The 21008-nt window shown below is 46.9% G+C and overlaps 2 protein-coding genes across 9 annotated transcripts in view; one reads left to right on the top strand and one right to left on the bottom strand.

Moving 5' to 3' along the window:
• The window catches only part of BRAP (BRCA1 associated protein), a 101540-nt gene that overhangs the window by 25020 nt on the left and 55512 nt on the right, over positions 1–21008 (top strand). The gene's annotated exons all lie outside the window — the stretch shown is intronic.
• Positions 7261–21008, bottom strand: part of ACAD10 (acyl-CoA dehydrogenase family member 10) — a 38340-nt gene continuing 24592 nt past the window's right edge. For 2 of the 3 annotated variants that reach the window (XM_045887634.3, XM_045887635.3), the window contains 4 exons: positions 17539–17689; positions 16328–16479; positions 14684–14857; positions 7261–7970 (listed from right to left, as the gene is read on the bottom strand). In XM_045887634.3, the coding sequence (XP_045743590.1) occupies positions 7801–7970; positions 14684–14857; positions 16328–16479; positions 17539–17689 (647 nt within the window). In that variant the 3' untranslated portion in view covers positions 7261–7800. The remainder of the gene's footprint in view (positions 7971–14683; positions 14858–16327; positions 16480–17538; positions 17690–21008) is intronic. The other variant, XM_064578388.1, reaches the window with a different exon arrangement.

Genomic DNA, 21008 nt, shown 5'->3' with positions numbered 1-21008 from the left:
TGTCAGTTCATGTCTTCTGCCCATTTTTAATTGGATTATTTGTGTGGGTTTTTTGGTGTTGAATTGTCAGAAGCACTTTCTTTTTAAAGAAAAAAGGACTAGTCAGTCTCAGCTCAAGCAGGTGTGAATCATAGGTTTGCTCGGTAATCCAAACACATCGGACCACCTTTGTTCTTGGTACAGAGATTCTTGTGAGACATTTGTTTGGTCTCAAGGGTTTGCTTCATTTTTGTGAAATCAACGGCACTGATTTGAATTACCATTCCCAGCAATAGCTCTCTTTTGCATGGGCTTCCAACCTTTCAGGGGATCAAAGAATAAAGTCTCTGTGGACACGCTGGGGAAGGAGGGTGGTATAGGGCTAGACTCTAGAATCCCGGGTGCAAAAGCCACCAGTGTGGGTTCTCTCTGGTAGCTGATGTTTAAAGATGAGCTAGTAGCAGAAGTGGTCCTCAGAAGCCCATGGCCTTTTGGACCTTGGAACTTTGCCCCCTCCTGCCATAGAGGCTGGCCTTTTCCTTCTGATCACCTCGCCAGAGGGAGACTCATTCTGCTCTGAATTTCAGACTTCACCAAGTAACAGATGCAAAGCAAAGACAGGGACACAGCTTCTTGGCAAGAATATCATCTTGCTTCACCTGCTAAGTGCTCTCAGAAAACGGTTAGGATTTGAGGTCCAAAGGCAAAACAGACAGGCGGCTCCAGGTCAGAGCAGGCACAAGGAGAAGCACTCAGCGGGCTTTCCGAGCACCAGGACCCTCCCTGATGATCCATCAGCCATATGCATTGGTGGATCCTGCTGGGATCCAGTCTGCCCTGGGCGGTCTTGAAGCCTCGGCCAGGGCCCCAGACCCTGTTCTCCTCGAGCACACCTATCTGCTCAAACAGGACTTCACCAGGGCTGCCGAAACACACAAAAGATTCCCACTGAGCAGTCTGTCTACCTGCTTCCCTTGGATGTGTTTATCCCTTGCAACAGTTCAGGTCACCTGTGCCAATATTCCTGCCCTTTACTCAGCCTTCTGTCTGGGACATGGTTGACGGGGAAGGGAGGGCAGGAAGGAGCCTATTAAAGATGGAAAATAGGGGCGCCTGGGTGGCTCAGTCGTTAAGCGTCTGCCTTCGGCTCGGGTCATGATCCCAGGGTCCTGGGATCGAGCCCCTGGTAGGGCTCCCTGCTCAGCAGGAAGCCTGCTTCTCCCTCTCCCACTCTCCCAGCTTGTGTTCCTCTCTCACTGCGTCTCTCTCTGTCAAATAAATAAATAAAATCTTAAAAAAAAAAAAGATGGAAAATAAATCACTGATTTGCTGTGTTAAATGAATATTTTGCCACTCGTTTTCTTTTTTTAAAGATTTTATTTATTTATTTGACACAGAGAGAGACAGCTAGAGAGGGAACACAAGCAGAGAGAGTGGGAGAGGGAGAAGCAGGCTTCCCACTGACCAGAGAGTCCAAAGCGGGGCTCCATCTCAGAACCCTGGGATCATGACCTGAGCCGAAGGCAGACGCTTAACGACTGAGTCACCCAGGCGCCCCGCCACTCGTTTTCTAAAACATGACGACTCTACCTTGACGACTCTACCTTGAACGGAAACTCCTTGGTGGGATGTGACTTTAACACCGTAGTGATCCTTTGGAAACACTGAAGATAAAAACGTGAACGCCGTTAGCAGAGAGAAAGAGCCCGTGTGGGAGGGGCTCCAAGCCTGGAGGTCAGCTGTCTACTGGGATCTAGAAGAGAAGGTTTGCAGTGCACGTCCCGCCTCCTGCTTCTGTCTTGCGTGGCCTCCTCATCTCACAGATTCTTGCTTATCTTCTAAGTTCAAAAGAGAAAAAAGAAAGTATAAAAATACCTGTCTGAAATTTGCCTTGCGGTTGATACTCATGTATGGAAATCAAATGCAGGAGCATGTGGCCCTCCCAATGTCATCATATTCACGGAGGTTTTGCACCCCGATCCAGAACAAGGACTGCCCAGAGCCACTTGCCCAGGCCCAGAGCCACACACAGAGGTGAGCCGCTCCTGGGACGCTAACCCGGAGCGTCCTCCAGCCCATCCGCTGTCACAGCCTGGATGATTTTCATCCCCGGAGTATCCATGGGAACCGAGAGCATGATGCTGCCAGTGGCTTGGGGCCTGTGGGTCTGTTTCTCCCCTAAACACACCAAGCTGGCAGCGAGGATCCAGGATGGAGAGGAAAGGAGAGAGGCAGGCCCTCTCATCTGCCGCCGGAGCCATGAGCTCTCTTCACAGATGCAGTCGGGCCCAGGAAAGCCACAGCCAGCAGGCAGCTAGAGCTAAGACCTCACGTAATCAGATGAGTGCACGCGGGCTCCTGACTAGAAATGAGAGCTGCTGGTTTTTGTCCCCGTGAGGAATGAATCCAACATCATAAGAACAGTTGTTTCAAAAAAGCACCACGTAGAGTTGAAAATATAATGTAGAGACAAGAGGCTGAAAACCGCTACATTAACCCTGGCAGCCCATTCTGCTCTTCCCACAGGCGCCGTCAACGTAAGGGGCACAGGCTTCAGAATCAGGCCAACCCTGCATTCTCAGTTCCCTATGTGTGGGCAGGGGGCTAGCACCTTAGGCAAGTGACTCACAAGTCGCTTCTCGGTCCTAGTTTCCTGCTCTGTTGGATGGGTGTGATAATCCGTACCTCCTGCGGAGGTGAGGTCCACATAGCACTTAGGGAGGGCCCTGCAGAGTGAATGTAGGACAGAGGGCAGGATTCTCACTGGGCCCTTATGCTGTTGCACACGTGATCTCACGGGAGGGGGAAGCCACTGACAGGTGACCTTCTGCCTCTCCAGCGGGGATGCCCGGGGCCCACTGAAGACAGTGGGACAGTGAAGGAGAGGTTCCCAGCGCGTCACGTGTGTGATGCATCTGGTGACCCACGTGGGACCTCCGGTTCTCCTGGGCTCTGCTGCCTCTCTTGGGAGCACGGAGACAGAATCTTCTCTGCATCCTGTTTCCCAGGCAACAGCAGGGCAGAGAGAGAGACATGCTTATCAACACAGACCCAGGGAAGTGTCATGGAAAAATGAATGTCAGGCCGAATGCCTGAGATCCACCCCTGGTGACTGTAATGTAGAAGCTCTTCTCTCAGATGGAAGACTCAGGTTGGTGGCAACTGATGAGGCGACCTGAGTGAGATCACATCGGCCTAGAGCTGGCCAGGGCCCCTCACTCCCGGCTCCCTGCCCAACGGAGCCTGGAGGGGCCCCACAGGGGTCCGGCCTGAAGAGGAGGAGCTCCAGTGGGTGGTGTCCCAAGTGAGGTGCGGGTGGGGGTGGGGCTGAGTCCTAGCCGAATGGGAGCTGGCCTCTCCCTCTGGCAACAGAATCAGCCAGTGGGCCTTTTGCTCCTGGGCCGTATTGCACCAGAAGCTTCATGTTCCCCGAATCTGGAGCAGAACAATTAAAGATCTGAAAAGGAGAGGAGGCATTACAGTGACTCCCGTGTCCATATTCAAAATTTCAAATACCTTGAAAGCATGAGCCAGAGCTCCTTCCAAGTCACATTGCCCTCTGACACCTTCCTGAAGGTTCTTCCCGAAGCCCAGCCATGAACCTCCTTTGTTGAAAGAAAACCGACTGGAACTGGGGGGCCAAAGACTCACAGAAGCCAGCCAGGCCCATGACTCGCATGGCTCCCATCTTTTCTGGAAAACTCCCATCCTGAGCTGCTTTCTTGCTCTGGCTCCAGCCAGCTGCTGGAAGCCGTCCTCCCTCATGAGCAGTTTGAGTTCGGATGTGTTCCTGCAGCCAGTGAAGCCAGAGGGAAGCCCGAATCATAGGAGGGGGACTGGTGTTCTTGCCGAGAACTAGAATATCCTTGCACGCTCAGGAGAGTTGTAAAGGAGGAAACTCGGGAGCATACAGACATGCCCAGGAGTTCATACAAATGTGCACACTCAATGTTGGTCAGTCCTGCTCCGTATTTTTATCTCAGAATCCGTCTCCAAGGGTAGGAAAAGCTTCCAAAGTCTTTCAGCCTTGGCTTTCTCCAGGAAAAATAAGTCAGGGAACTACAGTGGGTGATTTTTTATTTTGGCCTATGGAAAATCATGAAAGGGATTGGAAGGAGGAAAGTAGAGAGCCAGAAATGAAGTGTGTGCCAAAAATAATGATGTGAGTCAGCATCATCGGGCTGGAGAGAAAGCCTGCAGATTTGTGGGTGGGGTGAGCACGAGGAGGCCTGGGGTGTGGGGTCCTAGCTGTGATGGTGGCTGTGGGTTCACTCCCTGCAGTCTCCATATCCCAGACACCCCACGTACCCCACCCTCCACCGTTGTTAGCATTACTAAGGTTGTAATGAATCTTGTAGAACATGCGCCGTGAACATAGGAGACTGAAGGATCCATTAGCGTGCCTGATAGGAACCAGGCCCAGTACATGTGGCGGCAGCCTCAGCTGCTTTGATGTGGTGCACAGACCCCCGAACCAGCTTCCCTACTGAGGGGACCCAAGTAACCCCAGATTTCTAAATGTAGCTCCTAGCCAGGTAACTAGGAAGTCTAGCCTGAGGGTCAGGAGCTCGGGCCTTCGTTCAGATTACCCAGTTTAGCACCATTCCTGACATACCTGCCGGGCAAGATATTTGATCAGTTTCTTCATCTGTGAAACGGGACATAACTACCCGTCCATCAGTCAGGACTACTGAGTTGTAGCAGTAAACACCAAGTGTCGCTAACTAACGGAAAAAAGGAACTGAACGGAAAGGTTCTCAGGAGCTCGGGTTAGAGAATGAGGCTCTGAAACAGACACCCTAGAGGATCACAGGGGACAGGACGCTCAGCAGTCCTCCTGGGGAATGAGTGAATGCCAGTGTTTCTTCTCGAAAATACTGTTCACTCTCCCAATTTCAGACGGTCTGGCTGGCCTCGCTTGGCGCATGTGCCCACTTCTTGGCCAAGGAGGGCTGGACTGGCACCCTGACAATTCGGCCACTGTACCCAAAGGGGGGAAAGGAGTGCCCCCAGATGAAACTGGGATGCTGCCACCGAGAAAGGGGACCGAACCCTAGGCAGCCCAAAGACCTAAGCAGGGTCCACAACGCCCACCTGACTGGGCTGTTTTAAGGGTTAAATGAGATGACACAGAAGCCGACGGCTGCACTAAATGTTAGTGATCATGGATATAATCACCGTCACTTCTTCTTACGGGGAGGGGCCCAGCTAGCCTGACTTTTACACCGATACCAGGCCTGGTCTAATGACGTATTTTCAGTATCAGTACATGCACTGGTCTCACCGTTTGTGTTAAGCTCAGTAGCTCTGAATGCAATGACCAAGGAGCGAAAGGGCAGATTAATTGGAACAAATAAAGTAGGCTGGGGGGTGGGGAGTAAGAAGCAAGGGAGTTCTGAAGAGGCAGAATTAAGGAAATGGATCTAATCATGTCCTTGTGTATGTGTGGGGAACCCACAGAATTTGAACCCAGGAGCTCTGGACAGAAATCCAGACGCTAGTATTCCTAGCTGGACAAATCCATTTCTTTTCCTTTAAATTGAGGTTAACAAGGCATACCTCACAGGATTTGTGAAATGCACCAGAAATGGCCAAATTCATCTTCCTATTTATGGGAGTAATGACACTTGGGATAAAAGCCATGAGTTACAGTTTCACCACTTTACCCACAAATCTTACTTATCATCATGTTCCCATTCAGATATAACTGGAAGTAGAAGGATCCCTACTTTAGGTTTTGCCTCGGCATTCCTTTTAGAGTCTGGAGGTGTTTGCATGAGTGTTTCCTTTTCTAGTGCTTCTGTGCCCTTGACGGGCTTACATTACATGCGCGAGGATGAAGTATGCTGGTGGGAAGCAGTGGTGGGAAGAGCAATTCACACATTACTGATGGGGGCATAAATTAGTTAGCACCTTCCTGATCAAAACTTGGCAATATTTGGGCACCTGGCTGGCTCTGTCAGTTGGTGGAGTGTGTGACTCTTGATCTCAGGGTTGTGAGTTTGAGCCCCATGTTGGGTGTAGAGATTACTTAAAAATTTAAAAATCTTTAAAAAAACCTTGGCAACATTTATTAAAACATTAAATGGTCTCATTCTTGGACCAGTATTTTTACTTAAAATAATTTATCCTGTTGTAGAAACCGTAAATGTACATAGAAGTGCGTAAGAACATTCAATGCACCTTGCTTGCACAGGACCCAGACCACCTTCTTCTTTTTCTTTCTCTCTTTCTCTCTTTCTTTCTTTCTTAGTAGGCTCCATGCCCAGCGTGGAGCCCAACTCAGGGCTTGAACTCACGGCCCTGAGATCAAGACCTGAGCTGAGATCATGAGTCGGACACTTAACCGACTAAGCCACCCAGGCACCCCAAATCACCTTCTTATGCTGGAGGACTCCCTCACTATATAAATTTTGATGGGATCAAGGCAGAGTCTCCTACTGCAGAAGGTGAAGGGGGCCAGACATGCCCTCCTTCTCCCTGCTTCGTGGCAATGAAGGCGTGGCCTTGGGACCTACTCCCCGGATCCCCTGCCCTCTGAAAATTCCCATCTCAAACTCCAGAGTCCTGAGGAAGCTTCCCAAAGAACCTCCCAGCCAGCTGCTCTTGTGATAACCTTGGCCACACTCCCTGTGGCCTGTCTTTGCTTGACTTCTAAAGCTGGGTCTTCAGCCTCCCTGTCCATGTCAGCAGCTAGCTAATGTCCTTTGCTGCTTAAGTGATCCAGAATGACGTAGCCTGCCAAATGAGACACCCTCGGTGTCCCTCAGCCAAGGGGAGGATAGACAAATTCGTATACCCATACTGCGAAAACCCTGGACAGTCCATCTCCAGGTGCTGATGTGTCATTAAATTAACTAAGCAAGTGGGAGATGCGAATGTATACAACAATCCCATTACAACACAGGAATATGTTAGTACGTAATAGAGAAAAGCAGCTGGGAGCAGTAATTATTTCAGTGAGCAGAGAATTTTACAGAAGTCTTTCTATGTCATGAACTCTTTTTTATACTCTTGTCATGTTTGAGCTTTGGTTATTTTGCAATCGGCTTGTAACCAGAAAAAAAGTGATAATGCCATTTTATTAAAAAGTAGGTGGTAGCTGCATCATAGGCAAAATGTGTGCTCCTCCTGAAGATCTCAAATAACTTAAAAACTCACACAAGCCAAGACTCCTCCTGACAAAGAACAGAAGGAATTTCCAGAAGGTGTCCCTGTCTGTCAACAGTTGGCAGTGGGCTCTAGCCCTCTGGCTTTGACATTACGGATTCTTCAAAGAGAGACTTTATGAACTGATGCATTTTATTTCACACGGCTTCAAGTTTACATAATACAAATATGCATAAAATAACGAGCCCAGGTGTTCCAGGGGCACGAACCACAGACGCGGCAGGTCCTCGGCCGGGGCTGAGTTACCCGGCAAGGACGCGGTCTCACAGAAAGAGCCATGAAGTGCAAACTGAGGCATCTTAGAGCTGGCTCTTCCCGACAGTGATGGAAAGCAAAGATAATTCACCTCGGCCCTCCCATCTCTTCCCTGCCTCCGAGGGGAACAGATGTGTCCAGTCAGTGAGCTGAGGTTCTGCCGTGTCGATGACATCTTACCGACTCTCCGTTGAGGTGTTCCATCGGCAGGGAAGGGGTGCGTCCCCACTGAGGCTTGGTGAGTCCACAGCTCTGACTCAGAGGGGTGCTGCAGTCACAGATACAGCCCCCTGAGTGGTGGGGAAAGGCCCTCTGGACAGATAACCAGAGCTCCCTTTGAGGCCTGAGCTGGGGAAGAGTCTGCGAAGACGATGTAACTGCTCGCGCCGGGGGTGCTCAGCAGGGGCTGTGACCAGGCTGAGTGTGGCAGGACCTCACTAGTGGTTTTGTGGCTGGCATCTCTTTGAAAACCCGGAACCCTTCTTTGACTGCAAAATCCCAGGCCAGGTTGGACATATATTCAGTCAGCTTTGCATTTTGTTCGGGGGCTGCCAAACTTGCTTGCCCTAAGCAGAAGCAAAGAAAAACAGTGATTACTCCCAAACAACCCTTCCTAATAATGCTATTAGCAGCGACTATCATTTGCTGAGCGCTTGCCACGTTCCAGACACGGTGCTAAGTGCTCTGCGTGTATGATTATAGCTCACTGAATTCCTGAAGCACGATGATGGTTTTATTCCCCACTTTCGGAAAAGGATCTGGGTCTTATTTATTTATTTATTTTTAAAGATTTTATTTATTTATTTGAGAGAGAGAATGAGATAGAGCGAGCATGAGAGGGGGGAGGGTCAGAGGGAAAAGCAGACTCCCTGCTGAGCAGGGAGCCTGACGCGGGACTCGATCCCGGGACTCCAGGATCATGACCTGAGCCGAAGGCAGTCGCTTAACCAACTGAGCCACCCAGGCGCCAGGATCTGGGTCTTAGAGAGGAGGCGTGCCCACGCTTCCGTCAGTGGGCTGGGAGCCAGGAGTCAAGCTCAGCTGGACTGCTCCCTGCTCCTCCCCTCTAAAGAAACTAATGAAATCAGGAAGACCCCCGGTCGCTTCTGCTGTCACCGGTGGGCTATTGAGAGCCCTGCACTACCCTAAACTGTCCCTGCTGCAAAACTGTTACAGGGTCACTGGGGACCAGATTAGTGGCTGGTCTCTGGACCCCGCTCTGCACAGATCACTGCTCCCTTCTTTTTTAAATACATGCATCAAGACATTTTTGGAGAAGGATTTTTTTAATGTAAAAATTTTTTAAGATTTATTTATTTCAGAGAAAAAGAGCAAGTGTGCGCGTATTCTAGCACATGCATGCGTGCAAGGGGAGGGGAGACAGAGGGAGAGGGGAAGCAGACTCCCCGCTGAGCAGGGAGTCCACACGGGGCTCCATTCCACAACCCTGAGATCATGACCTGAGCTGAAACCAAGAGTCGGGCACCTAACTGACTGAGCCACCCAGGTGCCCCTTAATGTACATTTTTTAAAAATTGAGGTATGGTGTATATACACCCTCTTTATAAAAGTTTACAATTCTGAGTTTTGTCAGGTAACCAGCACTGTCATCAACATACAAAATATGCCCATCATCCCCAAATTTCCATGGTGTCCCTTTGTACTCAATCCTTTGCCCCAGCCTCTGGCAACACTAATCTATTTCTTTTTTTTTTTTTTTAATCTTTTTTTGGATCTCTATTTCTGTAGTTGGTCTTTCCTGGAATGTCACAGTAGTATATACATCATAGGGCGTGTAGTCTTTCAGCGCGGCTTTTTGGATTTGGTGGACTGCATCTGACATCCACCCACGAAGTGTGTGTATTGTGTCCTTATCGTGAGCTTTTTTTTTTTTTTAAAGATTTTATTTATTTGAGAGAGAGAGAATGAGATAGAGCGAGCATGAGAGGGGGGAGGGTCAGAGGGAGAAGCAGACTCCCTGCTGAGCAGGGAGCCTGATGCGGGACTTGATCCCGGGACTCCAGGATCATGACCTGAGCTGAAGGCAGTCGCTTAACCGACTGAGCCACCCAGGCGTGCGTATCGTGAGCTTCTTTACAACCAGCTCTCCTAGGTTATTTTTAGCCTTTCCACATTCTAAATATTTTTTTTTTAAAGATTATATTTATGTATTTGACAGAGAGACAGTGAGAAAGGGAACACAAGCAGGGGGAGTGGGAGAGGGAGAAGCAGGCTTCCCGCCGAGCAGGGAGCCCGATGCGGAGCTCGATCCCAGGACCCTGAGATCATGACCTGAGCCCAAGAGAGACGCTTAACGACTGAGCCACCCAGGCATCCCACCTTTCCACATTCTAAAGAGACTGTGTTTTCCTCATTCTCTTTGTATCAATAAATGGATCTTTGTGGAGGCCTGCTTTTCTCCTGGCCCCTGCTGTGGTCAGTTTCCCACGAGAGCCATTTTCACGCAAGTTTGGTGTTAAAGATACTATGCTATTCCTTACAAATGAGGAACCAGATCCATCTGCTACATAGCAGGGAATGCAGGCCACTGGACAAGTCTTTACTCTGCACCTGCTCAGTGCCAGGTACGGAGCCGGGCCCCGGGGGCGGGGGGACAGTCGGGAACCAGACAGCCCCCTTCCTGGAGCCACATGCTCACTGAGGACGGAGCACAAGAGGAGCATGAAGCCACTCGCGGGGCACACAGGTTCTTGAAACTGTCAAGTGGTGTCTTGATAGCCAATTGGGCACAATCCAATGCAGTTTATGGGTGTAGAGATTCCAGAATGGGTAATTCAGAATCTACTCAGCCTATCCCCAGGCACGGAAGCAGGATCCAGTGAGAACACAGTGGTCCCCTAGAAAATGTCTACAGATAGTCAGGCCTGTTTGGCACCTCATGGACCCAGCAGCCCTCCGCTTAATTAAATATTTCTGGTTAGCTTTCATTGCAAAGCCCTAACACAAATTAGGAAAGGGTAGTTAGAGCTAATGCTGCCTGGGGGAAGGGAAAATACGGTTTCCAAGAATTCCTGCTTATTGAGACCTCTATTAGCAGATCAGGGAAGGTTAAACTGGAAATCCTCTGGATGCTGATTTTTCTCTGGACACTGTTTTGCTCACAACTTTGTATTTTGCTAGTATCACCCGGCGCAGTACCTGGCTTAGTAGAGGTTCAGATACTAGTGAATGAATGATCAATTCCCCGACTGCAACTGCCGTTCTCGTTAGAATATGGGAACCTGGCTGAGGTCCACATGCTGCCGCCAGGCTTGGGGTGTTGACGACCTCAAAGCTAAGACGATCCTGCAGTACTAGCAAACCTACTGCTGGGTTTCTTTCTAACCACATTTCATTTTGGAGAATTTCAAAGATACACACAAATGGAGCAAAGAGTATAATGAATCTGCAAGTGTCTATCACTCAGCTTCCACCATCATCAGAGCATGGCCAATCTTGTTTCATTCTCTGTCATCCCCACCCTCGCTGCCCTGGGTTTTTCTGAAGTAAATCCCAAACATCACATCCTAGATGTAAATTTATGCATACTTCATTTATGTCTCATAACAAAGACTTAAAAACACACAACACCATCATCACGCTTAAAAAAGTTAACTGTGCCTCCTTGAGGGGCGCCTGGGTGGCTCAGTCGTTAAGCGTCTGCCTTCAGCTCAGGTCATGATCCCGGGGTCTTGGAATCGAGCCCCACGTTGGGCTCCCTGCTCTGCGGGAAGCCTGCTTCTCCCTCTCATGCTCCCCCTGCTTGTGTTCCCTCTCTCGCTGTGTCTCTCTCTGTCAAATAAATAAACAAAATCTTAAAAAAAAAAAACCAAAAAACTATGCCTCCTTGATGTCATCAACTGTCCAGCTAGAATTCAAATTTCACTATCTCATAAAAAAAATTTTTTTTTTGAAGATTTTATTTATTTGACAGAGAACAAGAGAGCACAAGCAGGGGGAACAGTAGAGGGAGAGGGAGAAGCAGGCTCCCCGCCAAGCAGGGAGCCCGATGCGGGGCTCGATCCCAGGCCCCTGGGATCATGACCTGAGCCGAAGGCAGACGCTTAACCATCTGAGCCACCCAGGCGCCTCTCATAAAAAAATTTTTTTATAATGTTTTTTCAAATAGGGATCTAAAGATTCAAATGCTATAATGGCTGATGTGTCTTTTAAATCCACCCCCTTTTTTAAGATTGTATGTATGTATGTATGTATTTATTTATTTTATTTTTATTTATTTATTTATTTATTTATTTATTTATTTATTTATTTATTTATTTATTTATTTTTACGGGGAGAGAGAGAGAGAGCAAGAGCGCCAGGAAGGAGGAGCAGAGGGACAGGGAGAAAGAGAATCTGAGGCAGACTTCCCCCTGGGCGTGGAGCCCTATGTGGTACTTGGTACTTGATCTCAGGACCCTGAGATCATGACCTGAGCTGAAACCAAGAGTCAGATGCTGGACACTCAACCGACTGAGCCACCCAGGTGCCCCTTAAGTCCCTTTTGATCTGCAGGTTCCATTTTCATCTTTTCTCTTCCCCCCTGACATTCATTTGTTGAAGAATCTGTGAAGTATCCCCGAATCTGGACTTGGTGAGCGGCTGTGCCCCAGGGGTCATGTTTAACATACTCCTCTGAACCCTGTTTCCTGTGACGTGGTAGTTAGCACTACAGACTCGGTCAGATCCAGGTCTGACTTTTGGGAGAAGCACCGGGAGGTACGTAATGTCTGGCCGTCTCTCTCTTGCTGATGTTAGCACCATTGATACTTATTTTCCAGATCCATTAATGTATTAGGGGTGGATAATTGGTGATCTGTTAATTCTGTCATTCTGTGTGGGATGCTTCCCTAGAGAGAAGCTTTCTCCCATCAGTTACTTGGTTAGCCTGACCTAGAACTTGTATACGAAAGGCAGGATAAATCCTTGATTTTTTTTCTCCTTTATTTATCAATTTTTAGAATAATGGGTTGGTTCCCTGGTGTCCTCCAAAGCCACCAATGAGATTTTGACTCTGTTTTAGTGTTGCTTTTACTCATGGATGTAAACACACTTGATGGGTTCCCATCCATTTCTCTTCATCCTTACTGGTGCTCAATGTATCCTGTTGTTAGCACGTGGGGGCCTGTTCAGGCTGACTCCTGGGTGCAGTAGATGTGACCCCAGTCGTCTTCCACAGCTCCCTCGCTTACTGGTATGACAAGGTGCTCCAGGCTCACCTGCAGACGTCCTGCCCTTGACCTGAACACAGTCACTTCTCTAAGAAGTCCCAGTTCCTTTTGGTGGGAATGGAATTTAGAGATTATGACACGGGGAAAACTGGGAGTACATAATGCTACTAGGATAGCCACCATTTCTAGGACTTTCTGGCAGGTTCTATGTGCTTTCTTTCTGCCCGTCTTCCTTTCTACATAGGAAGCAAACTGTAATCTGCCTTCTATCTTCTTTTTTTTTTTTTTTTTTAAAGATTTTATTTATTTATTTGACAGAGAGAGAGCACAAGTAGGCAGAGTGACAGGCAGATGGAGAGGGAGAAACAGGCTCTCCGCTGAGCAGGGAGCCGGATGTGGGGCTCGATCCCAAGACCCCAGGATCATGACCTGAGCCGAAAGCAGCCGCTTAACGGACTGAGCCACCCAGGCGCCCCTGCCTTCTATCTTCTTAACTGATTTAGGAGAGAGATTATTTCATTTGCTATCCTATAAGATCTAGAATTAAAACCAGTAAGATTGTGCCATACTCTCATATATATACATATGTGTGTGTGTATATATATATGTAAACACTCTGTAGGTGATAACGTTCATTTATATATACATATCCGACTCACTGTTGACACTTAACTTTTCTTCCCAGAAGTTCAGATGAACAAGATATAATGTAGAACTAACTCCCAGCTAGTTCAATAAAGCATTTTCCCATGTATGGAGAAGCACCATCTAAGAAAACATAATCTTTTTTCTCCTTCAGCAATCCTCTTACTGGGCAATTTGGCGACATTACAAAATTTTTAAATGTACATGGTTTAACTTAGCAATTCTAATTCTGGGAATTTATCCTTCAGGTATATTCACACGTATGAAAAAGGATGTTCACCAACCACCATTTGTGATTGCAAAAATGTGCAAACAATCCAAAAATACGTCATTAGGAGAATGGGTTAAATAAATTACGCTACATCCATACAATGGAACATACTATAGAAATCAAAAAGAATGGTGGATATCTGCACATACTCATGTGGAAAGGTCTCTATGAAATATTGTTAAGTCCAAAAAAACCAAGGAATGTATCTTATATTGTTGTAAAGTATATATATGATAATCATATATATGTGTATATCCTATACGTACACACATCATATCCTATATGTATACATACACAAATATTTCATAGGAATTCTTAAGCATAAAAAATTTTTAAATCAAGGTACAAAAAATGCATGTAGGCTGATCACATTTTTGTAAAACTTAGAGAGAGAGAGGGACGCCTGGGTGGCTCAGTTGGTTAAGCATCTGCCTTTGGCTCAGGTCATGCATGATCCCACAGTCCTGAGATGGAGCCCAGCATCAGGCTCCTTGCTGTGACGGGAGCCTGCTTCTCCCTCTTCTCCCTCTCCTGCTCCCCCTGCTTGTGCTCTCTCTCTCCCTGGCAAATAAATAAATAAATACATACATACATACATACATACATACATAAAATCTTTAAAAAAACCTTAGAGATAAGATAGATACACAGAAAAAAATGGGGGGCCCATTAACGATAGTATTTATCTTTAAGAAATGATACTGAGAAGACAGGAAAATAATTTTGTATTCTTCTTTATGATTTAATTCTTATGTAGGTTTTTACTTTAATTTTTTTGTATGTTATGTTAATACTTTTTTAAAAGTTTGGGCATGTGGGTGGCTCTGTCGGTTGAGCTTCTGACTTGTGATTTAGGTTCAGGTCATGATCTCATGGGTCGTGAGCTTGAGCCTCAAGTTGGGCTCTGTGCTCAGTGGGGATTCTGCTTGAGATTCTCTCTCTCCCTCTGCCCTTCCCTCCACTTGCACATGCTCGCTCGCTCTCTCTAATGAATAAATAACTCTTAAAAATAACTTTTAAAAGTTTAAATGTTTTAAAGAATATATATATGTGCCATTAATGACAGATGGTTGAATTAACTGAATCTTGTAGAATTCTGGCAAACTGGTCCCTCCAAAGCCTCTGTGACCACAGGAGGGTTCCTAGGGGGAGAAGCCACGTGGCTGTGATTCCGACCCTGAGGCAGCATTACCTGGGAGTGAGCGCTTGTAGACTCCTTGCAGGGTTGCAGCCATGCGGAAAAAGGAGAAAGCCATGTAAAAGTTCCAGTCCTCAGGGGGAGGGATCTCCGAGTGATGGCAGTACATCCTGAAATACTCCTCTGCGGTAGGGATGCCCAGCTGAGTGAAATCACAGTCACGCAAACCTGAGGCGACAGACAGAGCCATCTTTGGGCGGGCAGTCACTGACCTCCCCACCCCCCTGTGGCCACAGGGATCTAAATTATGAAAATCATTTCCTCCCTTGGCAATGAGCTTCACAGCTAGTTCACAGGCTCAACTCCTTATTTCAGCAGCTCTTCTGCCCTCATAAGGCTGGGATCCCGGCTTGAAGCTATTCACAAATTGGCCCTCAAAAGTTACAGACTACAAATTGGCAGTAAAGGCAGGGTGCCTGGGTGGCTCAGTTGGTTAAGCGTCTGCCTTCAGCTCAGGTCATGATCCCAGCATCCTGGGATTGAGTCCCGCGTGGGCTCCCTGCTCAGCGGGGCGTCTGCTTCTCCCTCTCCCTCTGCCCCTCCCCCCTTGCTCATGTTCTCTTGCTCTCTCTCTCTCTCATGAATAAATAAAATCTTTAAAAAAAAATAAATTGGCAGTAAAGGAAGGAATAAGAGGCCTCCATTTCCATCTGGACTATAGTTCAGGGTGGATGCATATTATTTTCCATCAGCCATTTGATAAAAAATGGTACTGAAAGTAAAATCCTGATCCTGGGGCACCTGGATGGCTCAGTTGGTTAAGCATCCAACTCTTGATCTCAGCTTAGGTCTTGACCTCAGGGTCATGAGTTCAAGACCCACACTGGGCTCCATGCTGGGCGTGGAGCCTACTTTAAAAAAAAAAAGATCCTGCCAAATTATGAAAAAAATAATTACAACAAATAAACATTTTTACTGATTTGCTTCATTTGTAACCTTCTCATGGCTTAGAAGCATGTAACACATTTTGTTCCTAGGACTTTGTCCAGGAGTATACCTTATAATATAGGCGAAGTTATTCCTACAAAGATGTTCACTGCCTTTTTTGTGAGGGTTGGGGGAAGTAATATAAAAGAAATCAGAAACAAATTAAATATCCAAATATAATCAAATGTCTTAAGTTAATTCTATTCACTAAAATCCTATTCCATGATTAAAAATGATGCTGTAGATAAAATACTTAATGGCATGAAAGCATGTCCAAATTACATAATTGAGAAAAGGCAGGCCACAAAATCATAGAATCGCATTTTCATTTAAACAAATGTACGCACACAGAAAGATGAAAATGTTGGCAATGGTTATGTCTGGGTCTATCCACGACTTTAACTTTTCCTTTTGTTATCTGTTGGCTCCAACATTTTAAAATAAACTTGTATTTTTAATTTAGAAAATTAAATAGAAATTAGTTGTGTAAAAACATAAGAGGGGTCTGTGCACACATCCTTCTCACTTAAAATACACCCTACCATCTCCCCGCACTGACAGGAATGCACTCCAAGTACATTTTCCACCCAAACCACCAGGACCTCAATTTCATGCGCCCACACCAACAGCCATCACTGCTACCTTTGTGCCTCGGGTGTTTTGAGAATGGAGCTGCCTCGTTCCCTCCTCTTGCCCCTGAGCAGTTCCTACCTCGCAGCAGGGAACCGGGAACACTGGATGGCAGGTAGTGAGCCAGGCAGCTGAAGGCCACGTCCGCAAGGGGGTCACCTAAGGTAGAGAGCTCCCAGTCAAGGACAGCAAGTACCTCAGCCTTCTCTGGATGGAACAGCAGGTTGTCCAACCTGAATAAGCCACAGAAAGAATGAAGAGACAGCTCTAAGGAAAACTGAGCACTGGGGCGTGTTCTGTGCTGGGTGTCTTCCCTTTGCCCCTCCAAATGCACTCCGCACCCTCTTAGCCCCTCGGTGCCCCTGTCCACGAGCTCCCCTGCCCTCTGGCTCCAGTGGGCTCAGCCAATGAGGACACCAGCAGGAGACGGGGAAGGGGGCAGATGGCTGAGGGACGCTGTATTGCTCTCCCAGGGGCCAGTTTTGGTCAGGGAGCCAGCCCTCTCCACATAGCGATCCTCTCTGGGTTCTGGTAATCCCTCCTTCCCTGTGATGGGTTTAAAACAGGTCTGCAAGCTCTTGGACACTCCTTCCACAAAAGGAGAGTCTAAGTCTTTGCTGCTTGAAGCAGTTGGCTTCTAACAATTATAACACAGGTGGAAGTGATGCTAAGTGACTCCAGAGCCTCGCTCAGAAAAGGGCATCAGCTCCCAAACAGCGCTCTCTTGGAACACATACCTTTGCAGCTCTGAGCCCCCAGGGAAGCAGTCCAGACACCCAGAAGCTGCTATGCTGGAGAGACCATGTGGGGACCACAAAGAGACAGAGAGAGGCCCAAGGAGCCCAGCTGTTCAGTCTTCTCTGCCCCAGGGCCAGGCACAGGAGCAACCCTCCAGGAGATCCCAGTGCCCAGCCTGACAGCCACCCCAGCTGAAACAGGGGATCCTGTCCCCAGACCGCAGATTCATGAGCAGAACAACTTCTGTCGTCGTTTGCAGCCGTGTGATTTGGGAGATTTTTATGTGGTCATAGTAGCTGGAGCACCTGTGTGCACTTTCAGACCTGGGGGCAATAGGACAGCCCCCAGTCATAACGAATTATCTGGCCCCAAATGTCAACAGGCCAAGGTGGAGAGACCCTGCCTTAGAAGGTCATGCACACGTAGATCCTTTGTAAAGGGAATCCTCCTCAACTGTAAATTGGGCTCAGGCCAGCTGCTTAATTTCCTCTTCAACTGCCCTGGCCATCATTTTTCACATCTAGATATTCACCCCTCCTCATAGTCGTGCCTACCTGAAGTCCCCATGCACCACCGTCGTATTCTGTCGCCTGGGAAGATGGTGGGGCAGCCACTGGATAAGCCTCTCCATCGCGGGGATGGTGCTGGTTTCTGAGGCTCGATACTGCTGAATCCAGGTTTGCACCTGCCGTGGAATATAGTCCCCTGAGGGAAAGAGAATTCAAACAGGTATGCCACTCTAACATCCTCCAAAGGTTCCAGAAAAGTAACCAAAACAGTGAAAGCCCTGATAATGCTCTTCTGATGACCTATGAGTTTCTCACAGGATGCTCCCGCCACCATGGCTGGATCAGTGTGATGCGGGTGTTGTTCCCAGCCACAAGGCCCGAAAACCTGATCCCTGGCCCTCTCAGACTTCCTACAAGCTTCCTAGCAGCCTTTAAGAAATCCCGTTTTGGCTGAACAACAGTGGTTGGCTAAACGCATGGACTCTGGGACCAAACTGCCTGGGTGTGATTCCCAGTTCTGCCATTCTCTATCTTTGTGATCTCTGACAGGTCACTTAACATCTCTGTACCTCGGTTTTTCTTCATCAATGAGATGCTCCTCAGAGAGTTGTTGGGAGGATAAAATATGTAAAGCCCCTGGAGATGTTCCTGGCATGTAGTAAGTACTACATGAGCATTTGTATCATTATTCAGTTGTTTGCTAAGAAACCCAAGAGATACCACGATTGAGAAACTTTTGAGTTATATCTGGGACGGGACACTGGAAGAAGTTCTGAAGTCAACTCAGCTCAGCCAGGGTCTTCAGTTGATTTAACCTCTCCGAGCCTCCCTTGCTTCTTTTGTATGAATGTACTGACACCTAAATTCCATAGGACTGTTGTGAAGGCTAACCAAAATCCATACGTAACAGGCCAAATACTGAGCTGCACAGACAGCCGCTCAATGAATGGCGGCCATTATGTCCTGATTATTGTCAACTGACAATTATTGTCACTGTTAATATAATTAATAAACGTGTCAGCTCCCTGGCTCTAAGCCAAGCCTCCATCCCTCAGCTGAGAGAAAAATGGGCCCCAGAGGCTGAAGGGTTTGAAGACAAGATTAGAGAGATCAAGCTCCTTCTGTGGAGTCCACTGCACAGCTAGAATGTCTAGACACCTGTCCTTTGCAAGATCTAGTTGGGCCATGAGAAGTGGAGGTCAAAGTCCACAGGAATGTAATCCAAAACAAATCAAGCCTTTAGACGTAATTTCTAGTTTTCAGAATTATAGGAAACAGAAGACAGAAGTAAATGAAACCATAGGAAATAATCAAGACAAATATACAAACAACTGACTTGGTCTGTTAAAAAATTCATTGAAAAAAACAGGTCGTGCAGGGACTGTTCTAGATTCATTGATCAGATCCTGATTTATCGGGGGAAAAAATTCATTTATAAAAGATATAAGGGGAGGGGCACCTGGGTGGCTCAGTCAGTTAAGCATCTGACTCTTGATTTTGGCTCAGGTCATGATCTCAGGATCCTGAGATTAAGCCCCACATCAGGCTCCACGCTCAGCGTGGAGTCTACTTGAGATTCTCTCCCTCTGCCCCTCCCCACCACTCTCTCTCACTCTCTCTCTCTAAAATAAATAAATAAATCTTTTTTTAAAAAGATATAACAGGATAACTGATGAAATGGATCTGAATATGGACTGGGTTTTAGATATTCAGAGAAAATTGTAAATTTTCTTGGATGCAATAATGGTATGGGGGAATGTCCTTATTTTTAGGAAGTGCCTACTGAAGTATTTAGGAGTCAAGTGTTAGGGTCTCTACAACTTTGTTAAATATATATTATTGTTAAATACATATATATATTATTATATATTTAAACACATATATATATTTAAAGAGAGAGAGAAACAGAGGGAGAGGGAAAGAGAGAAGCGAATATGGCAAAAGTTAACCATATAGTAGTGGGCATATATGGTTATTCATTGTACTATTTCACATTTCTGTAAGTTTGAGAATTATTATAATAGTAAGTCAAATCCAAAAACCACAGGAGCTGAGCCAGGGAGCCTGGGTGGCTCAGTTGGTTAAATGTATGACTCCTGGTTTTGACTTAGGTCATGATCTCAGGGTCGTGGGATCGAGCCTTGCCTGGAGATCCACGGTCAGTGAGGAGTCCGCTTAAGGATTCTGTCTCCCTCTGCCCCTCCCCCAGCTCACATGCACACATGCACACTCTCTCTCTCTCTGTCAAAATAAAGAAATCTTTAAAAAAAAAACAACCATACACAGGAGTTGAGCCTTTGGGAAAGGAGCCTTTCAGGAAAATCTATATGGATTTGGGACCTTCCACCCCGAACACACCAACTAGCGCTGCACACATTCCTTTCTCACGGGAAACAGACACAGCTGCCCCTGTGTCTCTGGCTCTGTTGGCCACTGGTCTCCTCTTATCAGGCCCACCAAGGCACCGAAACATCCTTCCTCCAGCAGACTGCCCCTCTGGGATAAGAAAAGAGGATTATGTGCTCCCTGCAGGTCATTGGTGGTAGAAAGGTTCTTTATGGTAACTGGACTGTACCTAAAGGATCTTTGTCAAAAGTCCCTCTTAATTAGAAATCATGTTTGTGTGCAGTCTCTCTCTTTTTTTTTAATAAATGTAAATGTGTACTCTTGAATAGATAATACATTCCCATGGCTTGGCATAAAGTGACAGAAGGATGTACAGTAGTCTTTCTCCCACCCTCTGCCCAGCCACTCAGCTCTTCTTACCCAAAGGCAACCCATGTGACCAGTTTCTTGGAGATATTCACTTGTGCAAGCAAATATTTAAATGTATCTGAATATGTAAATTTATTTAAATATGCCACCCTTTGCACAAAGGTAGTAGCTATTTATAGCCAATGCCCTGCCCAGCAGCTGGATTCCTGACACCACCAGGGAAATTGCAGGTTTCTTGAAAAGGAAGATCTGATGCCTCTGTAGCTGGATCAGTGAACGTGAAGCATGATGAAGCTGCTGTATGCTATTAGGCTCAAAACACGGCCAGTGGCCCTTGGGTCACATGAAATCACATCAGATTTCTGCTCTGCCTCTTTGTCCTAAGAGGTCAGTGGAAAGAGCATCAAAACAGTCTACTTTAAAAATAAAAGGCAAAGGATCCACTCAGACAGCACATGGGAGGGACTTCCATAAGCTGTTGTCTCTCCAGGACAGGATGTCACACTGCCCATCACTGCATCTGCCTGAGGCTTCATCTTCATTCAAAGCACTGGGGTAGCCATGGCAGCAAAGGACAGTTTTTTTAACCCAACCTTTACTATTGAGAAAACGATGACAAAGTAAGGTGACTTGCCCAAGGTCCCTGACAAATTAGCATCCAACTTCTGCTCCAGTGCTCTTTCCATCTTGAAACAATGGATCAATATGGACAACATGTGTTGTCTTTGCCTACTGGCCTTTTTACTGGTGACTAGGTCTGCCAGATAAAATACAGGATACCCAGTTAAATGTGAATTTCA

This window comes from Mirounga angustirostris, unplaced genomic scaffold, assembly GCF_029215605.1.
Source record: "Mirounga angustirostris isolate CCGP_5_RB_7025 unplaced genomic scaffold, mMirAng1.0.hap1 SCAF_14, whole genome shotgun sequence".
NCBI lineage: Eukaryota > Metazoa > Chordata > Mammalia > Carnivora > Phocidae > Mirounga > Mirounga angustirostris.
Note: the sequence above shows the minus strand (reverse complement) of the source record. Positions and strands in the feature narration are given on the sequence as shown.